This window comes from Peromyscus californicus, unplaced genomic scaffold (genome assembly GCF_007827085.1).
Source record: "Peromyscus californicus insignis strain IS unplaced genomic scaffold, ASM782708v3 Scaffold_11__1_contigs__length_118956290, whole genome shotgun sequence".
In the NCBI taxonomy this organism is placed as follows: domain Eukaryota; kingdom Metazoa; phylum Chordata; class Mammalia; order Rodentia; family Cricetidae; genus Peromyscus; species Peromyscus californicus.
In genome coordinates this window covers 91,335,412-91,361,536 of record NW_026294402.1, presented here as the reverse complement: position 1 = coordinate 91,361,536, position 26,125 = coordinate 91,335,412, and the positions used below count along the sequence as shown (strand labels likewise).

The 26,125-nt window shown below is 38.4% G+C and overlaps 1 protein-coding gene across 1 annotated transcript in view; it reads left to right on the top strand.

Moving 5' to 3' along the window:
- The first annotated feature begins 1,763 nt into the window (after window positions 1-1,763).
- Window positions 1,764-26,125, top strand: part of Slc25a36 (solute carrier family 25 member 36) — a 32,370-nt gene continuing 8,008 nt past the window's right edge. The window contains exons 1-4 of the mRNA XM_052717628.1: window positions 1,764-2,068; window positions 12,224-12,388; window positions 15,468-15,545; window positions 19,426-19,526. Coding sequence (XP_052573588.1) covers window positions 2,028-2,068; window positions 12,224-12,388; window positions 15,468-15,545; window positions 19,426-19,526 — 385 coding nt within the window. The 5' untranslated portion in view covers window positions 1,764-2,027. The remainder of the gene's footprint in view (window positions 2,069-12,223; window positions 12,389-15,467; window positions 15,546-19,425; window positions 19,527-26,125) is intronic.

The following is a 26,125-nucleotide window of genomic DNA, read 5'->3' as shown; positions in this document are numbered from 1 at the left end:
GGTGGGATAGAAACACCCAATGGATGTCATGCCAGAACTTCTGGCATTTGGCCAGGCTTGTCACTCTTGGAGTCTGCTCCTCTAGCTCTGCTCTAATAGACAGCTATTATTTTAACAACTAAAGCCCTGAAGTCAGACTCTCCTGGATTCAAATCCGAGCTATTCTAGGAGGAAATGGGTAACCTTGGGCAAAGTACTTTGACTGCACGCGCCCCTCCCCCAACAGCAATAATAATCAAAACAAGAAGGAACACAATCACTGGCACTTACTCCAAACCGTTGAGGTTCTTTAAATATTTTTACTCACTCAGTCCTCTACTGTGGTGTGAACACTTGCAGCCTGTACATTTTGTAGGAATTTAGGTGCAGGTCAAACATGGAGAGAGCTAAGGCAATTAGAGACTTTTGTCAAGGAAGCGGTGCCGCCAGGAAAGTGGCTCTGGAGAATTCCATGTAGGCTGGAAAGGGTGATGGGGTCCCTGCAAATGGAAGGGCAGTTATATGAGGAGGAAAAAAAACAACAAAATTTGTTTTGCTTTTGGGGGGGTCTGCCATCCAGCTCCCAAATAAATTACACACGGAGGCTTATTCTTAATTATGAATGCCCGGTCTTAGCTTGCTTAGTTTCTAGTCAGCTTTCCTTAACTTCTCCCGTCTACCTTTGCCTCTGGGCTTTTCCCGTTCTCTTACTTCTGTATCTTACTCCATGGCTGCTGTGTGCCTAGCACCTGGAGTCCTCCTCCTTCTCTGGCTGCTCCTAGATCTAGATCTCTCCTCCCAGATTTCTCCCTCTATATAGTCTCTTTGTCTGACAGCCCCGCTAATCCTTTCTCTTGCCTTGCTATTGGCCAGTTCTTTATTAGACCATCAGGTGTGTTAGACGGGCACAGTAACACAGCTTCACAGAGTTAAACAAATGCAATATAAACAAAAGTAACACACCTTAAAATATTCTACTAAATTGTTCCTTCTGTGTGATTAGCATATTGGTATCTATTATATTATTTTGCCTGTTCATTTGTGCCTTGGAAATAATTGCCAGTTAACAAAAATTAAAAATAATGACCATTTTCTAGAGAAAGAAAACACTTTCCTTAGTCCTACGTATACATATAAGAAACATGTGTTGACCAATAAAATAAGTAGTTTATTCCTGTAGTCAACCTTCAGATTAATCTACTTGCCCTTTCCTTAAGACACTGAAGATTCTCCCCCGCCCCCCCAGACACACACACACATGACTCTACCTTATTCCTGTCAGGAATTCTCTGTCAGCATTCCATCCCAGGAATGAATGTTCTGCAGAGTATGGAACGTCTTTAATCCCACCACTTAGGAGGCTAAGGCATGCCGGTCTCTGTGAATTGGAGGCCAGCCTGAACTTTATTGCGAGCCCCAGACCTACCAGGGTTAGTTTCACAGTGAGGCTTTTGCAGCCCTCTCCTGACAAAAAGTTTCGTGATTTATCTCGCCACTGCCCTACAGATCCCAATTTAACACCAACGTTTAACGATCACGTTTAGTACTGTGCTGTTTGTGAGCCTGCCCACGAGGATCTGTGCACCAGCCTTTCCAAGCATTCAGCGATCTCCAAGGCAAACCCCGGGCGACGGCTGGGCAGCCTCCCGGATTAGCGGATCAGGTGCGAGGGCCAGTCGGCCGACGACACTCCTGCACGCGCTCCCATCCTGCCCCGCGGCCCTTCATTGAGGAGCTCCCCCCCCCCGCCCCCTCCCCGCCCCCTCCGCGATCACGTGAAAGAGGCGTGCGGGGCTCGTGACGTCACGCGGCCTAGACCAATAGGAGCTTCTGTTTATGTAGGGACGTCCGACTCCTCGGGACTCGGGCTGCGCAGTCTGGCGGAGGTCGCTGAATCAGGAACGCCGCCGGGAGGGTTCGCCGGTGGCCTTCCGTCGCTGCGGCTCCGCCCGCTCCCCCGGCGTCCCCTCTCGGCCCACGCCTCTGACTGTGGCGGGCTGCTGAGTCCGCGTCCCGCCTCTGCGCCCGGGGGACATGCAGAAGAGAGAATGAGCCAGAGGGACACGCTGGTGCATCTGTTCGCCGGGGGGTAGGTCGGTGGGGCGCGCGGGGTGGAGGCTGCGCGCGGACCCAGCCGCGGGCCCGCCGAGGCCACGCCGGGCCTGGGCGGGGGTTGGGCGGGAGCCGCGGCCTAGCTTGTCTGCTGCGCGGCGGCCGAGGCGCACGGACCCCGGCCTCACGTAGGAGGCTTGGCCTGGCGACAAAATGGGAGCCGCCTCGGCCTCCTCGCCCCGCGCGCCTGGGCCTCACGTTGCCCACGTTCGCGGGCCACCTTGTTTCCGGCCGCCGCTGCGCGGTTGCTGCTGGCGGGGCGTCGCAGCCGTCGGGGAAGGCGTTGTTGTGCCTCTCACCCCCGGGGACCTGGAGGTTATTTCCAGCCCGGGAAAATTTTTCCTCTTCCCTCGCTTGTCCCGCTTGCGGGAGATGGTGCAAAGCGGTAGTGGCTTTGAAGTCTTTTCTCTTGTTATTTTTATTTATTTTGAGGAAAACCAGCCCTCTGAGCACGCTCTGCTTTGGAGAAGGGGTGGGTTGAGAGAAGTCATGCACTTAGATGAATGTTTAACTATATATGTGTACAGGATTAGGATGGAGCCTGAAGTCTCGTTTGCTGATGCCACAGCCATTTTGCCGAGCCAACTTTGTTCCTCCATTCGATATGGTCCTTCCCAATTATTTAGATAAACAGAACAACGTTTTATCTGTAAGATTATAACGCCATAAAAACAGCTATGGTGAATTAACTTTCTAATCTGTGTAGTAGAAATAAAGTACTATTCTCAAACCCCAAGGGTTTGATTTTTGGATCAATCGCTTTAGAATATCAAAAGAATACACACGCACTCTCTTCGTGCTTGTTTGCTTTGAGTTAATTAGTTCTGTTGCTAATAATGACAATGCTTTCCTTAGTATGCACACATTTAATCCAACATTTGTTATTTACCAATTTTGAACCGTCCACTACTCTGGCATTAAAACAACTTCTAATTTTGTGAGAACCAGTTTGCTTTTCATGTTTCTGAAATATTTACTGCCAGTAAAGGGCTAATTAAATCTCTGCTGTACCTGAACTTTGCACATGCTAGGCAAATTCTCCACCACAGGGCTCCATCCCCAGGCCTTTAAAACATGTTATTAAATTCTGTGTGTGTTGCGGGGTGGGGTAAGGGAAAGTAAAGATGTATTGTCCTGAAGTTATTGGATTTCTACTTGTAATTAGATCTTCTGGCGACACCTGCAAGTTAGAAGACCATAGATGTAGTTCAGGCTGATTGTTTTAATTTGAGTAAAAAAATAGACAGAACTCATTTTAATCACTTCACCTGTAAAACAAAGTTGATGTCTCTTCTAAGGCAGGCCCTTCTGTGGCTCCTAATGTTTGTTGTTCTGTGTTCAGGTTTCATGTTTTGCAAGTTTTGTTAAAGATAGAGCGCACTTGTATATGAAATAAATGTTAGCACGAGTGCATTAATTTTCCAGCTTATATTAGGATCACGTTGTGTTTATTAATACTTATGAATTTAGGCCATTCTATTTAGTTTTTCTGGTTGAGAGCTGGAATGGAGGATTTTTATGGGATCCAAAAATATCAGTTCCCAAAGAAGTCTAGAATGTGCACAGTAGAATGTTAACTGGGACAAGATACAGTGTTTGGGCTTGTAAATTCCCTTCCTTAGCATTTCATCTCGATTTCATATTTGTAATAGTGGTTGCCTAAGTGATTTAACATACACTCTTCAGAGAAACAGAGTGATAGGTGATAGCAAAGGTTATTTTGATCAAAATATAGAAAAAATACAGATGTCAAAAAAAGTTCTCTAAGGTAAGGTCAAACATTTTCATAATATGTAAAATGAGTCATAAGTAATAGTAAAAGTCTTGATGATTCTACATAAATTCGGTTCTGTATCTCATTCTGGAGGTGTTGTATGTGATAAATGTGGAGATGCAAGGCAGGTTATGTTGGAAATGTTCTTAATTGAAAATGTCTAATTTATATGTCAGAATTGTTTATTCTTTGGCAGTAATTTAGTGTGTTCTTTGTAAGTGCTAGGGTTTTTTTTTATTATGATAGGATCAGCTTTATACTAGAAGTCATAAGTTGTTTTACTTCACAGAAGAGGCGTGTCTGTGTAGATTCTGTCTGGGCTTCCTCACATGGTATTCTTTGGATTACACTCAACCTTTCTTAGTGGCATTTATTCTTAGGCAAGGGCTTTCTTAACACGAGAGCCTTTGAGTTCCTTTCCTGATAATTAAAATTGTGTATACTCAAGTGTGCACATCAGGATCCCAGGAGATTTTTACTGAAGGCTGTCGTGTTAAACAGGAACATTTGAAACAGACTGGCATGGACCTTGGTTCTGAATGACATATCACGTGCTTAGCTCGTGCTTTCTTTAAGGCACCCTTTGATCTCATTATGCTTTTGCCAGAGTTAATATTCAGAATTTGTAAGGTCATTTGTTGGGTTAATTGAGTTACAGAGACATACCATGGTAGCTTGCAAAAAAAGAGAATGTTAAGTAATATTTAGTTTTCACTATACTTCAGATGCTGTATGTCTGTTTATAGACATAGAGTAGTATGAAGACAATTTTATCAAGTTACTTACTAACTTATCATTTATTGAGTAATATTGTGATTTTTTTTTTATTGTGAAATTATTTCACCTGGTTCCTTGTAAGATCAAGCCAGAATAGAATACTTACTTAATGAGGTTTATTTTTATTATACTATGATTTTTTTTTTTTTACTATTCTCATTTCCTCCATCTTTCCTATTTTTCCTGTGGGGTTTTGGGGTGTGTGTGTGTGTGTGTGTGTGTGTGTGTGAGAGAGAGAGAGAGAGAGAGAGAGAGAGAGAGAGAGAGAGAGAAAGAGGTTTATGTGTGGCAGGAAAGATGGCTCAGTGGTGAAGAACATTTGTTGCTCTTGGAGAGGACCCAGGATGTTTGATCCATACAGTGGCTCACAACCATCCAAAACCCCAGTTCCAGGGAATCTAACAGGTACACATGGTACAAAACATACACATGAAGTAAAATAAACCTTAAAATTATGTATATATTTGTATATGTGCATATTTGGGTATGTGTATGTGCACTATATGTGTGCAGGAACCCATGCAGGCCAGTCAAAAGAGGGCGTCAGATACACAGCCATGAGCTGCCACATAGGTGCTGAAACTGAACTCAGGTCCTCTGCAAGAGCAGTAAGTGCTCTTAACCACTGAGCCATGTCCCCACTTCTATCCTGTGTCTTACTTAGACCTTATGCTATCACAAAACCATAAATCAGGTGCCATCTAAAAAGTTAACATTTATTTGCTCCAGGTCTAGAGCTTTGAAAGTCCAGGTGATGGTGGTGGAAAATTACATGCCTGCCTGGTGAGGGCCTTCTTCCTCAGACTGCTTTCTCATTCTGTCCTCAAATGGTAGAAGGGACTAGCTAGCAGCATTCTTTTACGACATAAAGCTCTGTCTCAGCATCTCCTCACTTCCCCAAAGCCCAGCCCTTCTTCTCAGTGCTGTCACCTTTTAGGGGGTAGGATTTGAACCTGTGAATTGGGGGAGGGATCTTAAACACTGAGATATACTCTCCTGTGAGAATTTCATTCCAATGGATTGGAAAACTAAGGGAAGTTGCTTATTCTGACAATATTTTGTTAAACTATTTCCCTGTAGTGGATTAGTGTAGCACAGCAGGGGGGTGATGTTTCACTTAAAAATATTCATGGGGGGAGGGCTAGGGAGTCTCTGCTGCTCAAGCATGAAGACTTAAGTTCAAATCTCCAGGAAAAGATTAGAACAAGAGGAATCATCAGAGTAGAAGAGCCAGATGAGTGTGGTGGTGCATGCCTTTGGTCTCAGCACTCAGGAGACAGGCAGGCAGATCTCATGAGTTTGGGGTCAGCCTGGTCTATATAACGAGGTCCTGTCTCAAAAAAGAAAAGAAACTAGAAGAAGCAGAAAATGTGTTCTGAAACCGAGTGAAGTAAGTATCCTGCAGGAAGGAAGACATGGTGAGCTTTCTAGTGTTACTGCCATATAAACTATGTTAAGAGCCTTTAGCCATTGAATCTGATCTGATTGGAGACCTTCAGTGATTTTGATTAGGTGTTTACAGGACAAGGAGTTAAAAATGTGATTGGAACAGGAAAGAAATAGAAAACAAATGGACAACTTTGAAATTTGAGGCAAAGGGAAGCAAGTAGACTTAAGCTAAACTTTATGAGGGAAATTTAATTTTTAAAATATCACCTTCCTTCTGTTTATTTTGCTTCCATAGTGGATTTTTTAGTCCTTAGTCTGAGATTACAACTGTATCTTGATCTATGTGTTAGTGTCCTTTCACATGTCTGTGTTTATCTAACCAGTTGGCCAGCATTTTTCTGATTCGGGTATTACTAGTCTTTATTTTCCTCTAGCATTCAAAGAAAGAATAGTCTTAATTATTTTCCTACACCAGAAACACCACACATACCTTAAATACCCCTTTATTTTCAACAGTTTATTAAATTTTTCATGGTAATCTGTCACTGTATCGGAAATGTTCCTAGCCATTTTGAAAAAGTGTGTTTCTTGCCTTAAATACTAAAGGCTTGAAGATAATGCTCAATCTGTAGTATTGCTTAACAAATGAAGCTACAAAAGAAAAAATTGGGGGTAAGAATTCCTTAATGAGGTTTACAGGATTTTAGAGGTGACCCATGTGTTTTAAGATACAAAACCCCCTTAAGATTAGTTAACATTTTTGTGAACTGTTTTTTAGTGTTGTTTCTCATGAAATGGTGTATTGCTTGGAGACAGGAAAATGGGTCAACCTGTTCATTCTTTTTTTACAAAGATAAACTGCATTTGAGGAAATAGATTTGTGTAAAGATAAGAAGGATGAATTCCCAAGTACCTTTTAAAATGTGCACACAACCCAGATTTGTGGACCTACTTAGGAAATACTTCACACACTTAGGAATGTCCTTGCCTGCCCAACAAGTGTCCTGACCCAGGCATGCTCAGAACCTCAAACTGAAGGCAACCTATGTCTGACAGTCACAATCTTGGAATCTGTTGTGTTCTGTGTTCCTCCCTTTCCTTCAACAGAATCTTGAAGGTTCTTAGGTTCCTATGCTCTCCTGACCCCCAGTTTGGTTAGTAAGTTCTTTATAGACAGCGGAACTAGTTCTAGTGGTTCATCAGTTTGAGACTGTGTGACTGTATTTGTGTGTGTACACTTGGCAGGCTCATGATGAGTCTTAGCATGGTTGAAATGGATCTGCTTGGTACTTCACTGCTGTTTAGTGAAAACTTCTCCTTTGCCTTCCCCATCCCCTCACTCTCAACTTACAGTCCTTGTTCCCTGGGGTAAACTTGTGTGGGAGAACACTCTGAAGCCCTCAGTGGCCACATTGCTTTCCTACAAGATCTGTTTGCAGAGGTTTTGGTATTCTGTGCTTTTAAACAGTCTTTTGGTTACACTGTGCCTGACTTACTCAATCATGCCACTTTCTCAGGAAGTTGGTAAAAAGTACTCAAGTAGTTGACCACTGGTATGCCTGAATTTTTTTTCTCTTAGGTATATAAGCAAATAGAAGCAACTCCTCAAAGTTGGGTAAACGCACTGCACAGACAAACATAAAAGTAGACATTTTAACTGTCTTTATAAGTTGTTGAATTTAACAATGATTGATTAGTCTATACCGATGTATAGAATGCGTGACTGTCTAGAATACACAACTGTCTTCTCTCTGGGTAATCTTGGTGGTTTACTCCTTTAGTTCCTTTTCCTCCTTGGTCCTTCCTTCCTTTTCTCCTTCCCTTCTTCCTCCTTCCTTCTCCCTCTTCCTCTTTCTGAGTGGCAGTGTTTTGTTACACAGGTCTGCGGTTCTTGATCCCCTTACCTTAGCCTCAAGAGTGCTAAATTATAGGTGTGTACCACTCACCAATAACTGCCTATATTTATTTATTATTTTATGTGTATAGTGTTTTGCCTGCCTGTATGTCTGTGCATTGTGTGCACTGGGTACCCTTGGAGGCCGTTGGGTCCTCTAGAGCTGGTATTACATACTGTTGTGACCCTCCATGTGGATGCTGGGCACTGAACTCCTGTTCTCTGGAAGAGCGACCAGTGCTCATAACCTCTAAGCCATTGCTCCAGCCCCTGCTTATAAATTTTTAAAATGCACGTTGGTCCAGGTAATTTGACTAAGAAGAAAAAAAAATTGAGGTTTCTTTGGATATACCAAAGATATAATGCCATTTTATAGTTCAAAAATTCATAATCTAGAGATTTTTGATGCTATAATGAATTTTTAATGCTCCTTGGTCTCAAACTTGGCTGTTCTCTCCCTGGAATTGCCAGTGAAGAAAAGATAGAGTAAATGAGTGATTGTTTTACAGAAATAACTTTAAATTGTAACTTTTAAGTAGTAAAATATTCACATTAGCAGATTAATTGGCTGCCACACTACAGTTGCTCTAACTTACGGTCGCATCACTGGGTCAGAGGAAAACAGCACCTGTCGAAGGCAGGAAATCAATCCTAGGGGAGTGCTTTAACGCACTTGGAGTGGGGTGCTGAGAAGCATGTCCACAGCCAGTGAGATTTGACAGTAATTGATTTTTCTTTCTAGTTTGTTATTTTGTGACTTTTGTGTGTTTCCTTTGCTTTTTGAGACAAAATCTGCTAGGTACCCATGGCCGGCCTGGAATTTGTTATGTAGACCGGGCTGCTCAGAGATGCATCTGACTGTTTCCCAAGTCTTGGGACTAAAAGTGTGCACCACCACACCTGGCTGGTGTGTCTTTTACTTTTACTTGTGTTTTTCTGATAGTTGAGTGTCAGAAAACCTTGAATCCCTTTTTACCTTCCTGATGATTTTTAACTTCTAGAACTTCCTATGTGAGTATAGGCTTTTCAGCTAGTTTTGATTTGAGGACTTCCTCGTCTTGATTCTATATTCTCCTGTTATTCTGCAAAGTAAACCAAGAGCCTCATGCTCTTTTTTATCTTGAGATGGGATCTCACTAAGTTGACCTGGCTCATCTTGGAATGGAGTAGCCTAGGCAGGCCTTGATCTTGTCATCCTGCTTCTTGACTTCTTGCTATTTAAAAAACGTAATTATATTAGTTATGCAAGTTGGTGTTTCTGAAAAGTTTAATTATTGCCTTATGAAAATTTAATTGTTTATTGGTATGAAACTGGATGAATGTAATAAGGCTAAAATGATATTACATAGTATTTGTTTTCTTAAGATAGGGCTTCATGTAGCCTAGACTTATTTGAAACCACTGTGTAGCTCAAGATTACCTTGAACTTCTGATTCTGCTTCTGCCTCCTAATTACTGAAACTAAAAGTCTGTGTCACAACACAGCTCTCAGGCCCTTTCCATTAAGTAACTACTTGCTTAGCTTAGAATAATTGTGCCATCCACATCTTCGATTCATAAATGAGCTAAATACTGTATATTTATATAGTTTAGTTGTGCTCAACGTTCATTTAGATGTGGTGATATTGTGTTCCCCAAAATATTGTGCACCCTAATAAACTTATCTGGGGTCAGAGAACAGAACAGCCACTAGATATAGAGGCCAGAGAATGGTGGCACACACACCTTTAATCCCATCACTTGGGAGGCAGAGATCCATGCAGATCTCTGTGAGTTCAAGGCCACACTGGAAACGGCCAGGCATGGTGACATCATTAATCCCGGGAAGTGATGGCAGAAAGGTATATAAGGCATGAAAACCAGGAACTAGGTTCATTAAGCTTTTGGGCTTTGAGCAGCACAGTTAAGCTGAGAGGCATCCAGTCTCAGGAGACAGGATCACCTGAGGAACTGGCAAGGTGAGGTGGCTGTGGCTTGTTGTGCTTCTCTGATCTTCTAGCATTTAACCCAATACCCAGCTCCAGGTTTGTTTTTATTAATAAGACTCTTTAAGATTCATGCTACATTTAGACTAAAGCGAAATGCATTATAGCACAGTGCTTTAATCTTGTGCACGAAGTTGATGATGCCGTAAAAATAAAATAGCTTTCACGTAAGTTAAATAAATACAATGTTCCTGAGTGCTCAGGAGGTAGAGGTAGGCAGCTCTAATTTCCAGATCAGCCAGGGCTGTATAGAGAGACTGTCTCAAAAAGTACTTTTTTGAAAATAGATGCGTATGATAAGAAAAAGACATCTGCTGAAAGATAATAGAACCAGCCACCCTGCCACCTCACCCTTAGTAGTGGATCTCTGTGTCCAACTCTAGGTTTTTCTTGTAATTCTAGTTATTGATTTTTTTAATTACTATATGATATTCTGATAGATGAGAATTTAGTTTAGTGTAACATTCCTCCCTCATTTCTACCTTTTCACTATGGTTAGTTATAGTACAATTTTTAATAGAATTAAGTCAGAGCTTACCCTTCTTTTTGTTTGTTTGGTTCAGTGTTTACCTCTTGTAAGAGTAAATATCTGCAAAGCTAAGTTGTTTCTTAGGTTTATCTTCTCTTACTTGAATAATGTCACTTTCTCGCTGGGTTAATAATTGTACTTATATATGATTTTTTTTTTTTTCTTAACTATGTGAGTACTCATTCTTGTGATTCTTTTGTTGTTTGCTTGCCGTGGTTTTGAGACAGGTCTTATGTAGCCAAGGATAACTTTGAACTCCTGACCTCCCTTGGCTTCCCAAGTGCTGGAGTTGTAGATGTAAGCCTCCACACCTGGCTTCTATTTTCTGTGGTCAAATATATTAGTTTTATTAACTCCCTTTTAGAGGTTTTTGCCCTTCTGAGCTCTCATATAATAATCCATCTGGATTGTCACTTCCTTACCATTTTGTGACCAAAAAAAAGTGTGTTGTTGGGGGAGGGTATTTTGCTCCTGGATTAGTTAACTGTCCAAGAGAAAAACAGTGTAGGCCATTCTCATGCATTAGTATCCTTTGTCTGTATAGTAGTTTGGTTTTGTTGAGAAGTCTGACATTGTGATGATTTCTCCTTTTTGTGTTATCTTCTGTTCTCTCTGTGGGCATGAAGTCTGCAGTGGAAAAGATTGCAATAATGTATCTGCATGCAGTGCAATTTGTTAAACTTGAACTCAGATTGTTTAGCTCATCGTGGTATTAGACTCCTGCCCAGGAATGTAAGGAATGTAGTGCTCGTGTCTGTTCGTTCTCTCTCTCTCTTTTTTTCTCTTTCTCTCTCTCTCTCTCTCTCTCTCTCTCTCTCTCTCTCTCTCTCTCTCTCTCTCTCTCTCTCTCTCTGTGTCTGTGTTTCTGTCTGTCTGTCTGAACCCGTTTCCTGGTAAGCTGGTAGCCAGCAAACTCCCAGAATCTATTAATCTCTACCTCCCCGTTCTAAGACTACAGACATTCACTCACTGTATGGCCGTGATGTGAACCGTTGTGCCCTGCTTTTGTATTTAAAGAGAATAATTGCTTAGGTTATTACTTAAGTTCTTTTTTTTTTTCCCTAACCAGTTTAAATAAGACATTTTGTTAAAAGGTTTTATTTTGCTACTCTGATGATCAGTCTTTATTTAAAAGGGGCTTTGTTGTTTATTTTTTTCACTAATCCTGCCTGTTCTGCCCATGCGGACATAAGAGATAGTGACTGAAACTATGTTTTGTAGGTAAAGGGCTTCTGAGTGTTGGGAGTACTTAAATTGGAAATGTGTATATGTATGATTATCCATAAGTAGTTGATCTCTGTCCTACTGCTCAGAATTATTTTTGGGATCTTAAAGGGTTAGAAATTTGAAAGATGGGATATATTTCAAACACTGGTGTAGACTCCAACAGAGCTACAAGTGAAACCTGGGCAAGGAGCACTAGTCAGCTCTTTAATTCAGTTTGCCAGTCATTTAAGTAACAGTCATCACTGGAACTCTTCCTTTACCTAGTTGTGTGTAAAGTACTAAACTCAGCTTTTGTTTGTTTGTTTGTTTCAAATTTTATTCTGATGTGTGGGGACAACATGCTGGGTGCTCTGCATAGTTCCCTCAGTTCTTTGTAGTGACTGAAAGTGTTCATTTGCAATCAAGTAAGTGAAACTTTCACAAAAATTAGTCTTCAGATTTTTAAATTTTAGTAAGGTTGCAAAGCACCTTTGGGTTAGAGCACCAGGTAAGAACGAATACTCTCCTCTCATTGGCTGATGAGATCCCTAAATTCTGGTCTTGTTGGTTTTTTGTAGATGTGGTGGTACAGTGGGAGCTATTCTGACATGTCCACTGGAAGTTGTCAAAACGCGGTTACAGTCCTCTTCTGTGACACTCTACATCTCTGAAGTTCAGCTGCACACCATGGCTGGAGCCAGTGTCAACCGAGTCGTGTCCCCTGGACCCCTGCATTGTCTAAAGTGAGGGCAAAGCATCCGTGGATGTGGCCACTGCCGCCGCCGTTGCTTATCTTAGTGATCCCACACGTTTAGTTTTTCCTTCACGTCTGACAAGGTTCTTTAGAAAAGTTCATGACAGAAGTCAGTGTGGATCATACTTATTAGTGGTAACAGGCCATAATGGAGTAGAACAATTACAAAGATTGTATATATTTAGAATATTTTTTCTTAATTTATCCAGTGGGTTTCTTTTCTAAAGTTATTATAGGGATTTTGTTTTGAATGGATTAATTTTAGTTTCATTTGTTTTCAGGCAAGGTCTCACTATGTAGCCCTGACTGGTCTGGAATTCAGTATCCAGAACAGGCCCACCTCTGTGCCACCATATCCAGATGACGGTTCTGTTTAGTTTTGAAATGCAGGTAGTATTGGTGCTACTAGTGTGTGTTTAATGTTCACACATGAGCACAAGTACCTGCATCTAGTTGCTTAAGTCTGTTTTCTTTTACAAAATATATAACATATAACCTAAAAAGCTTCAGCTTGAAACAGTTATCCCAGTTTTAAAAACCTGTGTGTTGGCATTTTCTGATGATTAGAAAAAGATTGGCATATTTCTATTACTAGACTTAATTAAGTTGCTTTCAAGACTAGCCATGGTGGCACACACCTTTAATCCCAGCCCTTGGGAGGCAGAGGCATGCGAATCTGTGAGTTTGAGGCCAGCTTGGTCTATAGAGCAAGTTCCAGGACAGCCAGAGCTACGTAGAGAAATCCTGTCTCAAAAAACAAAACTTAACTCAGATCAGTTTCTATGTCTTTATATTTGTATTAGAGTTCAATGCCTGTGTGTCTGTCTTATCAGCGCACTTGACTGAAATCTGTTTGAACTTAGTTCAGTAGTATTTATTTTGTAGTAGCAAATGAACTCATCCAGTGTATTTACATTTGCTACTAAAAGATTGCATCACGCCTATTTCAACTTGGTTACCTAAGTACATGAAAGGTAGGATAAAACTGTCAGCAATTTTGAATTAAAATGTCGTAATTACAGAAAAGTACTGATTGATGTGGGAAATGTCTCCTTTTAAAAAATATTTATATATTTTATGTATATGGGTATTTTGTCTACATATATGCATACTAGAAGAGGACATCAGATCCCATGGGACTACAGTTATAGATAGTTGTAGCTGCCATGTGGGTGCTGGGAATTGAACTCAGGATCTCCAGGATCTCTGGCAGAGTAGCCAGTGCTCATAACCACTGAGACATCTCTCCAGCCCTAGGAAATGAATCCTGACATCATAATTCTGACATTACCATTGATCAGATCTTAAAATTCTCCCTTACACCCCTGAGATATATTTTGTTCTGGTTTTCAGTAATTTTGCTTTTCCTTCATCATAAGAACTTTCTTTTTTTTTTAATTTAGATTTCTCAAGTGTTTATTTGTTTGAGACAAAGCTTCATTATGTAACACTGACTGACTTTGAACTCTATATAGACCCAACTGGCCTTGGACTCACAAAGATTCACCTGCTTTTGCCTCCCTGGTGGTAATAGGATTAAAGGCATGCACCACTACCACCATTTCCTCAAGTTTTTCATGCCCTCCTTTAATCTCTTTATAAAAAATTTACTTAATCACTAAAGTACCCAATAACTGAATACTATTTTGTTTTCTTATTCTAAAACTAAGGTGGGTAAAGTTAATTTTTTCATACAGTTATTCTCCACCATTGGACTTGATAGAGAAAAGTCTTGCTCTCAGCTCATACCTTTAATTAACTATTACACTCATCTGCCATTTAAAAGATCTTTCTTAAGTATGTAGATATACTCGGAGAAGCACTTGATCTACCTCTTTCTTAGCTCTAAAGTTTCCTTCGCTTTATTTTTGTTTTTTGTTCCAAGTCAGTTCTGATTAGACTGGCCTGAACTACTTCAGCCTTGAACTCCTGAATGTGGGATTATAGGCATATGCCACCACATCTAATGTGGGACTACAGGCGTATGCCACCACATCTGGCTTCTAAATTAAAATATCCTGTCCCTTCTCACCTCTGCAACTTCATTGAACTACTTAATCTCAGAAAGCCTTTTATGTTTTAGACTCTGTCCCTTTTTCTTCTGGGGATAAATATCTTGTGCAATATTTGCTTTTTGTGACCTATTAAATTATTTGCCTTAATACGCTTTTTTTCACAACTATTCAAAGTTTTCAGTGTGCAGGGCTCTATCTTTTCTAGTCAAAAGATCTTTATACACTAAGTTCTCAGTACAATAAGTGTTAACTGATATGAGGGAAAACCAACCATTGTAGTAACCCATGGGTGTTTGGGTGATAGAATTGCCATAGTATCTCACTGGAACTGTTGATTGGTATCATACTTCAGAACTTGAGGTAGTTTCTAGGATTGTGTAGACTTCAAGAATTGGGCTGTGTAAGAGGCTGAGTCAGATCCCCAGCACCAGACAGAACTGTGAGAGCAGGAAGAAGATGCATTTCTGCTTGTGGAATTAAAAGCAAGTCAGTATCATAATCTGTCTGTTTCTTCATCTTTTCTGTTATTTTGAGACAGGGTCTCATGGAGCCCAGTCTGACTTGAAACTCATTCACACTTAAGATGATCTCTTATCTCAGCCTCCCTCCTGGTGTTGGAATTACAAGCATGAACCTGCATACCTCAGTAAAACTGTAATTTCTAAGATTTTGTGCATGTGTGTATGGGTACATACATGGCACAGTATACATGTAGAAGACAGAAGCCAACTGTGTGGATTCAGTTTTCATTCCAGCATTAGAAGAGTACCAAGGATCCAAATCAGATCCTCAGGCCAAAAAGCAAGTGCCTTTACCCACTGAGCCACCCTGCTGGCCATTTTAGAAAAGAATATGTACAGAGTTTTATTATCACTAGTATCACTTTGATTCTTCAGTACTTTTTCCTGTTCCCCCACCCTCAAAGTTTTTATGAGTAATGAAAATCGACCAGAAAGATACATTATAAACAGGAGATGATTGGCTTTGCTCTGGGATATTAGTGAAGGATGTAATAAGAGTATTCTTTCTAATAGTTTCTTTTTCTCTTTTCAGAGTTATCCTGGAGAAAGAGGGTCCTCGCTCATTGTTTAGAGGATTGGGCCCCAATTTAGTGGGGGTGGCCCCCTCCAGGTAAAAAAAAAAAAGGCAGTCTTTATTTCAAGGTATCTGGATATCATCACCGGTAGATACAGTTAAATTTATAAATGCAACTTTCGGTATTCATGGGAAGGTATTTGAGAGTTTCTGGTGCTAATCAAGTATTCTACAAAGAAAAGCATGATTCTGGGACTGACAAATTCATTGTACTAAGGAAATGTTTCATGTTGTAAGGGAGAAGGGATAATGTTTGCTTTAAACTATTAATGCTCACACTTGGAAAATGAAATGTAGAATAAAATACTTCTAAGTTTAAAACTATTTGTAGATAGTTTCGATTTTAAATTGTTAGGAATGGATCTGAGATTTGAGGGGAGAATACTATATTCAAAACTATAAATTGAAACAGCGTCTTTAAATTGGATTGAATAGGACCTATTATACTAGTAATGCTTTCAAATAAATCTAAATTTCCTATTATGATAACTTCTAAGAAAATGCTTATATTCTCTTTTGACCTTAGGAATTAGAGAAATTTTATAGTTACGGGAAGGGCTGGATATTTACCCAGGGCAAAAACTATAAACTGATGTGTGATGGGTTTTTCTTATTTTTTTTGTTCATCTGTTTTGAAACTAGGTCTTACAATGTAGCCCTGGTTGGCTTGGCCTTGGTATATAAACCAGATTGTCCTTGAAATCACAGAGATCTACCTGCCTCCACCTCCCAGAGTGCAGGGATTAAGGCTAAACTGACGTTTTATGATAAATTGTTTGAAGTTATGTTTTTAATTTAACTGGGGTAACTTAAATTTTAAAAAAAATCTCTAAAGAAAATAAAGGGTTTGATGTATGGTGGGGGAGGGGAGTGCATGCTTTTGTTTTGAGACAGTCTTACTGGGTAGCCCTGGCTAGCCTCATTTACCAACCTCCTGCCTAAGACACTTGGGTACTAGAATTATAGAGATTCACCTGGCTATACCTAAGTATTTTTTAAAATATGTTTATTCTGTATGATGTTCTTCCTGCATGCATGTATGTACACCATGTGTACCTAGTCAGAAGAAGGAATCAGATCCCCTGCAACTGGGTTCTTCTATGGTAGAATGCTATACAAAAAAGTTCATATTTAGAATGTATATGGGCACCTAGTTCTGTTCTTTAAACCACATGCCTCATTCACATCTTGTTATTTACTGGATTTCACATCTTTCATTTTAAGAAATTATTCAGAGCTGAGCTTGTTTGCCTACACCTGTAATTGGGAGGCTGAGCAGCATTATCTTGCTTTCAAAACCAGGGCTTAATTTAATTAATAGGGAGGGGGAAAAACAGCATTGGTGGTGGTAGTGAGATGACTCAGTGCATAAAGGAAAGAACTTGCATGCAAGCCTGATGACTAGAGTTCAGCACTCAGAACTAACAGTGCAAGAACAGAATGGGCCCCTAGAGTTGTTCTCTGACCTCCACATGCACACAGGAGCATACACACAGACACACAACGCTAATAAAGTCAAATGTGACGATTTTGAAAGTTGTGTGTGTGTGCACTGCACGTGTTGGTATGTGCACATGAGTGCAGGTATCCATAGAGTCCAGAAGAGGGCACCAGATCCTCTGGAGCTGAAGTTACAGGCAGTGTGTGCCACCTAGCATGAGTGCTGGGAACCCAACTGAGGTTCTCTAAAGAGTGGTAAATGCGCCCACTGAGCCATCTCTCAAGTACCTAAAATAAAAATTTCAAAAGAAAAGAAAATCCAGTATTTCACATCATCATGAAGATGAAGGGGGAAAAAGTATCATAAAATTTCACTTTCCACCTTAAATATATTGCCTTACTGGTTGTGTTTTCCACACACATTCATTCTTTTCCTCAGCCACCATTAATAAACAGTGCAGTGTACTTTATCCCAGTAATTTTCCTGGGCTGTCATATGCTTAAAGACATGTGCATATATTATTTACATAAGCGAATCATAGGAAATACTTAATGTAACTTGTCTTGAAGCTCTGTGGTCTTAATATTTTTACCTTTTGTGTACATATGTGTCTTTGTATATACAGGTGCCTGTGGAGGCCAGAAGAGGGATTAGATTCCCTGGATCTGGACTAGTATCCTCCTGGTAGGGGTGCTGGGAACCAAATTCAGGACCTATGGAAAAACCGCAAGTGCTCTTAACATCTAGGCCATCTATCCAGCTTCTACTGTATCGGTGGATTTGTGAATGTTCCCAAACATTTACCTTTCGTAGTTAAAGAAGTTTATTAGTTTATATTTGTTTTTGTTTCTTTGAGACAGGGTAATAATATATAGCCAGGCCGGCCTCAAACTCAAAATCCTGCTTTTGCATCTGGAATGCTGGGTTTACAGTAATACACAACAGTACCACAAAGATATATATTATTTTAGGGTGACTACTTAAATAGGACTTCTGGATAAAGAGAACTACATGCATTGAAAAGTAGAGATTGCTAATTTGTCCTCTGAAGAGGCACATCGTGTTTTTATTTTCATATAATGAACTCATTGCTTCTAAGCCACATATTTATGAATGCTGGCTACTGTCCATCTTTTTAATACTTACTAAATGTACTAAAAAGTTTCTTTTGGTATTTGACATGTATTTAATTTTTTGTGTAATTACATCCTCTTTATTATAATTTGATCTTATTTTTTATTTATATTTCCTATATGTATATTCCATACCTGTTTTCTCATTAAGATGTCTTCTGTGATTCCTTCATGGGAATGAGTTTATTCTCCCTAATGTTTTAGAATTGTGTATCCTAAGGGTTTTGTTGTTGTTTTAGAATTGTGTATCAGAAGGTTTTTGTTGATGTTATTTTCCTCATAAATAGAACGTTTTGTTTCAGATTTTGAAACAGCCTTTCACTTAGTAGTTCAGGTTGCCCTTGAACTTATGATCCTCTTGCCTTAGCTTGCTGACTACTGAGATTGCAGATGAAAGCCACGTGCCTGGCCCCGTTTTTTCTTAAACACTTTTCTTAAAAAAAAAAAAAAAATACAGTAGTGGAAGCTGGAGAGATGATGGTTTGTTTTGTTTTAAGAGCATTTGCTGCTCTCACAGAGGACCTGAATTCAGTTCCCAGTACTCTCATGGAGGCTCACAGTCATCTATAACTCCAGTCCAGAGGATCTGACACCCTCTTGTGGTCTCGTGGGCTCTGCGTGCACCTGGTACACTTACATGCGGGAAGAGTACTCATACAGTCAGGAGGGAAAGACAGAACAATGAAACTGTCTCCATTATCGGTTATTAGTCTATTTTGTTACTGATATGTAAATCAGCATCGTTGAGAAATAATGCAGTATTTGATTCAGGAAGCCAATAATTCAGTACTTCAAAGGCTAAAAGAACTCCACATTTAATGGAGTGTTTACATACATTGCAAAACCTAACCTGACCTGATGGGCCTGACTACACTTGTTAAAATTATTTTGTCTTAATACTGTGGGCAAGAGGTATAAAAGGGTAAAGGCTTGGGTGGGATCTCCAGCACTAAAAAAGTAGAATATCTGAACCTTTTCTTTGTATGTTTCTAGTGTAGAATATTCCACAGAATCTCAAAACTGTCCAGCATCAGACCTCTAAAATTCTGTTCACCCAGCTGAGGTTAAGTACACTGGCACAGTGCAGACACCACAGCCTCAGTGGTGCGGAGTCTCCAGTTATCGGGATGCTCTGCACGTTGTCAGTATTGAGCACAGCTTGGGAGCCGGGAGGATGGTTGCTAGGAACTATACATTGGAGTTTGGCTTTCTAATGTACAAAACATGCTTTGTGGAGAAAATGGGTAAACCTGATACTACATTGAATATGACTCAGACTTTATTACATTTCTCCATTCTAAAATTAGGAAGATTTATGCTTTATTAATTATTTTATTTTTAGAGCAATATATTTTGCTGCCTATTCAAACTGCAAGGAAAAGTTGAATGATGTTTTTGATCCTGATTCTACCCAAGTACACATGATTTCAGCTGCAATGGCAGGTATGAATATTTAATAGTAAAAAACTCTTCTGAACCTGGAGATGTTAATATTTTATGATGACTTTATATCAAATTAAGGTGGTTAGTGTGCTCTTTAATAATTAAAATCTTCAAAGATGATTTTTTTGTTCACTTGAATAAACTATTTGCTATACATAAAATCTTACCAATTATATCTTTGTAATTAAGGGTTTAAGTGGCAAACTAAGATAGTATATTTACTTTGCTGTGTACTGCCTAATATTAAATGCATTCATGCTTTAAGAGTCCAGCCATAATCCCACTGGAATCAGAGCTGCCTCTTGCCCTCCTCAGTTTCCATTAGTGCCTTCCTGCTGCATGTTTTAAAAGGCTTCTGTCTGAAATGTGCCGCCAGTACTTGGTAAAGTATTCATTGTGTCCTGTGCTTAGATGATACTGTTTTTGTGATGTTTATTATGACCAAGTTACTATAATTTGTATATACTTTAGAATATGTTTATCATTCCTCATAATCTAGACTACATACTAGACCTGAACTTTAGACACTGGCTTATGTGTACATGCTTGAGTAGAAATGTTTCCAGGAACTTAATGTCATGGTGAGAATGATTCTGAATCAGAACAACCCTCACAGGTCTTTGCACTACCTTCTAAGACTAAGTGTAGAGATGGTTTGTCAGTCTGGTTCTAGAATCATTTGCTGCCATGCATGTTAGACGAAGCCTTGAATTTTAGTTCTTAATAGAAAATTCTTCCAATTTTCTGAGAATTATTTAATCTACCTATTTCCAAATTGTTCTGTAACTTTGTAAAGAAAACTGTAGCTGCTTGTATCAGCTGTTGATCAATAAATTAACGTCCCATTGTGTGCTTGATAAGTGTCTTAAGCTGCTAATCATTTCCTATTTAAAATAGTTTAATTTGAACCACATATTGAACTAAGTGTAAGTTTGAAATACTGATTTGTGAAAGATTGATAGCCTTTGCTATATAATAAATCTAGCATATAACTTGCAAATTGTTTTCCAGACTTTCTATATTTGCAGTTGATGACTGACTGACATTTTGAAGCTGGAAGGGAGGGACAGTGTTTAAAGTCAAGATAGTATATACTCTGATTTTCCAGGCTGGAGATCTTGATTCCTGGGAGTTTGGGGGACCTTATCCATGGAATTACTGGATTGATCTGCATAGATTGAGTTTTGAGAATTAGTTCTTAGTGTAATGGTATTTACCTAGTAACAAACTAGAATTTTTTAATTGTACTATTTGTAGATGTTGGTTATGGATGTTTTCCTTTCACAGATTTGACTGAGTATAGGTGAAAATTGGACCAATTAGTTATAAACCCAGTAAACATCACATTAGGTTAATAATATTTCTAGATTATCAGCATTTGTGTTGGGGGGGTGGATTATTTGTCTCTAACTCCAGAAAATTAAAAAGAAATGTTAATATTGCTTTAAAAAATTGAAATCAAGAAGCTAGATAAGCCGGGCAGTGGTGGCTCATGCCTTTAATCCCAGCATTTGGGAAACAAAGACAGCAAATCTCTGAGTTCAAGGCCAGTCTGGTCAACAGAGTGAGTTCCAGAACAGCCAGAGATACAGAGAAACCCTGTATCAAACACATACACCCCAGAAAAAGAAACTAGATTAGCAGTTACTTTAAAGTTGACAGTGTTTATTATGGATTCAGTATTGCACATTTAGAGGTTCAAAGTATCAAAATTCTTACCTGAACATCTTATTATATTAGGATATCTCACAAAATTTATTATTATTTTTTGTAGCACATTGCAAAGTAATTCAGTAAAACTTCTTAAAAATTCTTTTCTCAAATGTATGATGTCTTCATTAATACTGTTTTCCAACTTGAATTCCTTCCATTTTGGTAAATTGATAAGCATGCCTAGTCAGACATTATTATACTGTGCACTTAACTGTAATTTGAAAATATTTTTTCATTTGTTTGCAGTTACATTGTCCTGAAAATTATGCCTTCAGCATTTCCTTGCACTGTTTGTTAGCACTGGCATCTAGCTTTGCAGGTTTTTATGTGTAGCTGCATGGCTGGTGAAACAGAATGGTCCAGTACAGATTGATTAAGGTAGCTTTTTGCCCCCTTTATTCTTACCTGCACCAGATTGCTCTGGGTTTTCTTCAAGGTCTTATTTTTGGACCTCAAAGAATGATTGAAGAGGTACAGAGTACTTAAAGATAAGTCATGTGAAAAAGATTTTAACTGGCTGTTACCAAAAAATGCTAACCTTGTCACCTTAGTAGCAAAAATGCATTAAAAGAGGCAGTTAGCCTTATTGCTTGGGGATTTTGCCACACCCAGTCAACACACACAGTCTCTCTTCAGTTCCATTTTACATGTTATCCATATTGACCAAAGCATATAATTTAAACATTAAACTTTAAGTGCAGTTAAAGAGAGTCATTTATTACAGTGTTATACGTGGCCACACCTAAAACGAACTGAACGTTTTCATTTACTGGAACATTTTCCAGTTACAAAGATGGTTAATCCAAGTAATCCTGATTGTCTTTGTGTTTTCCCTCCCCCTTTCCCACTTGCACACGACTTGACACTGTTGACTATAGCTATTGAGGGTATCTGTTTGGTTGAAATAATCTTGAATAGCCTTCTGAGTACACCAGGACACCTGTTAGCGTGTATAGTCAAAATATATTGTTTCTTCTTTCTTTACGGTAATTCTCAATTTTTAAAAGTTTACCTGACAAACACATATTTTTATATGTGACATAAGTATAAAGGAAATGAATTTCTGCTTTTATTTTTATGTGTATCCATATAGGTTAGTGTGAAATTTGTAATGTGTCAATAAACATAATCATTTAGTGTTGTCAATATATCTAGTGAGTAGTATATGCTTACAGAATACATCATTATTATTTTTTGTTTTCAAGAACACATTTTTTTCAAGGTATTTTTTTCCTGTTATTTTAATTTCATTATTTAAATATAAGGTTAGGTGTTTTTTCACTCCTTAAATATAAAGTTTTCCTTACAGTATTCAGCCAAATGCATGGTTGGACAGCTGCTTTGTATGCTTATTTGTGAACATTTTTCCTGTTTTCTGTTTTGTAGAACACAAGAATTAATACAAAATAATCCAAACTATTCCATAACTATGGATGTGCAGTATTACTGCTAGAGTCAAAAGGTGACAGGTACTATTGTTAGCACTGTGTTCTTTATTAGTTACGAAAAGTTCCAGACTTTAATATTCTGTTGGGGCTCTTATTTCTGTTTGGTTGGTTTTTAAATTGCTAGATAATCTGATTATTAAAGAACAGATAAAAATGTTTGCAACTCTTTTCATGGTAGATAACAGTGGCAGGAAATGGAACATAGAATCCCTTCTAAACTTTTATTAGATTCTCCTTGACAAGGTTAGCATTTTTTCATTAAGACAAAATTGATCGTCTTTTTAGGTAAGTATTTAGACTCGGAATCTGCTGAAGATGGTGGGGTTGTCAGTACTCTGTACGCTTTCATAATAAAACACAAGGCCCATTCGGATAGTCTTCTAACTTAAAAATTTTCAAAAAAAAAAAAGATCTCACAGTCACTATTTCTTAAATCCTTCCAGTGGGATTCAGTTTGTACACATGTATCTGATGAGGTCACTGCTTGTTGTTATGATACAGAAAAGCCTGTGTCTATTTTAGGCATTTACTGTACATTTCTCCCGAGAAAAGAGTGAGATCGTGTCATCTCATGCTCCCCATCCGCAGGTCACTTCCTGTAGAAATATGGACTAACTTAAACCTCGTGAGTACTGATCTGAGCATCTCTTGCAGCCTCTAGTATAAGAAACACACCCTGGGATTTTATAATAGCTGTGGAATAGTAGAAGGTGGGACGTGGATTTGTGTGCATTGTTGAGTATTTCATAAAGACTTAACCCTGGTCCCTTTGTTATCCTTCTAGAAGGAAGCATGGGGTACTTTTAAGTTACCATGTAAGCCTGGGGTCTTCAGCTTGGCCATAATGGTCTTGACCTCCACAGAATGACAACAGTATATATTAATATTAGAGAGAGCTATAGTTGGTAATATGCTGTCCTACAACTGTTACATAGTAATGGTTGTCTTGTCTTTGCTTAGCTAACGTTTAAAATTCTAATAAGGTGCTTTCCACCCTAGTCTGTTGGTATTTGAATGACTTGATTACCGCTCTTTTTTGGAAATACTGGTGTCTCTACTTTCTAAGAAGTGCGGGCGATAGTGAATGAGGTCTTAGCTGTTGTAGTGTAGTTATAAATTTTAAGATAGTTGACACTTTTCTCTCAGGCTGTGTGTATTTTGTACTTTCAGAATTTAAGTGAAAGGTACTGAAATGAAATACTGCAGGTATCACTCACTTAAACATTTTCAGCGAGTTTCTATAGGTGGGATTTGTTTCTGTTTTTAATTGACGTATTATCAAGTGGAGTTTTATTTGATGCATAACTTAAATTTACATTTAAAGTTTTCTAATAAAACACTGACACTACTAACTAAATGCCTGTCTTGGCACTTTGCTTTAGCTGATTCTGGATAATACAGAGTCTTACAATCTATAAGTGGATTCTTCACTATACTCTTCAGTTGATTTTAATGTTTTATTGGGTGTTCTGAATACAGTAGCCTTTTATCAAAATGTAACAACTAAAATGAAAATTAAAAAGTGATAGGCAATTTCTAAATTTCAGGATCACCTTGCCCAGTATCTGTGTGTGCTTGTCGTAAATGTAGGAAGAAGACATGTTTAGTTGTGGCTAACCACAAACTGCCTTCCCACATAATTTTGCTAATAGTAAAATTTTGTTTTATTCCATTTGTTTCATTTCTTGGGTTGATAGATTATATTTTTCCAGATTGAATTAGTCTAATAATGTCTATTTGCTACTTAAACTATTTTTTGGTTAAGAGAAAGTAATACTGTGAAACTCAAGAACCAGTTAGCATTTTTTTTTAAAGGACCAACAGCTAAAAACCTGTAGCTAATGCCTAGCTTCTTTATCCAAGCCAGTAGTAGTTTGCTGATTGGCTGGTTGTCTATCCTGAAAATTGGTGCCAATTACTAGAAGAGTTAAGCCAGAACAACCACAGTGAGCATAGCTTCCAGCAATACCAAGTACAAGCTAACATTCTCTCACTTACCTAAATCTTAATTTGCCCTCTTACAGATTGTATCTGGAAATGCATTTTAGTTAAGTGAGAAATACCAGTTGTTTGCTTTCTGACATAGTTTATTTACAGAGACGTTTTAAAGTTGCCATTTGAGTCTTAAAAGTTTTGTATTCTGAGTAATATTTTAAAATATTTTTATATGTGTTGTTCCTATCTTAAAATGAGGGATTTTGTGACTTGGAAAGAGATTAAGGGCAGAAACTTGAATTAAAAGTTTTATTTTAAACTTAAAATTGGTGGTAATCTTTTCAAGAAGAAGTTAAATGAAGTTTTTTAATTGGATAGCTTTATTTTTAGCTTAAGAGAAGGATTTCCATTTTATGCCTCTTAAGTTTTATAAGAAGTCAGGTTTTTCCTAGAAATAATTAAAATTATTGTGAATAATGAATAATTGTGGATTTATGCTATTCCCCATCTTTTCACTTAGAAACTTTCACTTAGAAACTCTTAATCTTGCTGTAGACACTTAGCTACTATAAATGCTTAGGAGATAGAATTCTTGTTTAACTAATAAGAATCAGGGTTAGGGATGTGACTTTGTAGTTGGATCACCTGCCTAGCAGCTGTGAGACCCTGATTTCAGTCCCCAGCAACAAAGAGTCGCTTAGTTGGTGTTTTGACTTGTATTGTTGTCTGATAATACATAATTTTAATATGTTGAGCTTAACTTTCTCATTTAGAAAAATGGGGTTCGAAGGAAGAAAATAACAGTGTAAGTTCATTCTCAGATTAAGCATGTAAGACAAACATTTCAACTAGTCTGATAGTATAGTTTTTTCTTTCACCAAGAACATATTCATGAGAAGAACCCCTTATTAAAAAGATGTTCCTTGGCAATTTGCTCCACATTTATTATGTTATTACCAGCTAATGTTGCCATAGTGATTGGTCTCATTCCTCTTTATGTATGTAGTATTAAAAGCACTTAAGAAAAGCAGAAACCATGTACTAGTCACAAAATTATTAAAAAGTTAATAAACCCGATTTCATTTATCTTGCTAAGTAGGTTTAATTGGGACACCCCTCTGTGTGTCATGGGGCCGTTTCTACAGTGTTAGAGCATAAAACGAGTAAAATGTGAGTAAGTTAATGATCTGATATTACAGAAGGGAAAGAGCACTATGAAACCAAAGTTGGCTTTGTAAACAGTTAAGTAAAATTATTTCACTTATGTAGCAGCTCCAAAAGCCAAGGAAAGTTTATGATTGAGTCTAATAGCTTTTAAAGTAGTATTAAATTCGTCACAGCATTTGTGTCCATAGTAAGTGTGATGAGTATAGTATATCTTTAAAAACAACCTGCTTGACTTGATAATATTTGATAGAAAGTATTAAAATAACTAAGTCCCTTATTTCTATGTCAGTTTCCAGTTAAGTAAATGTAATTCTGTGAAATTTCTATTACTGATCT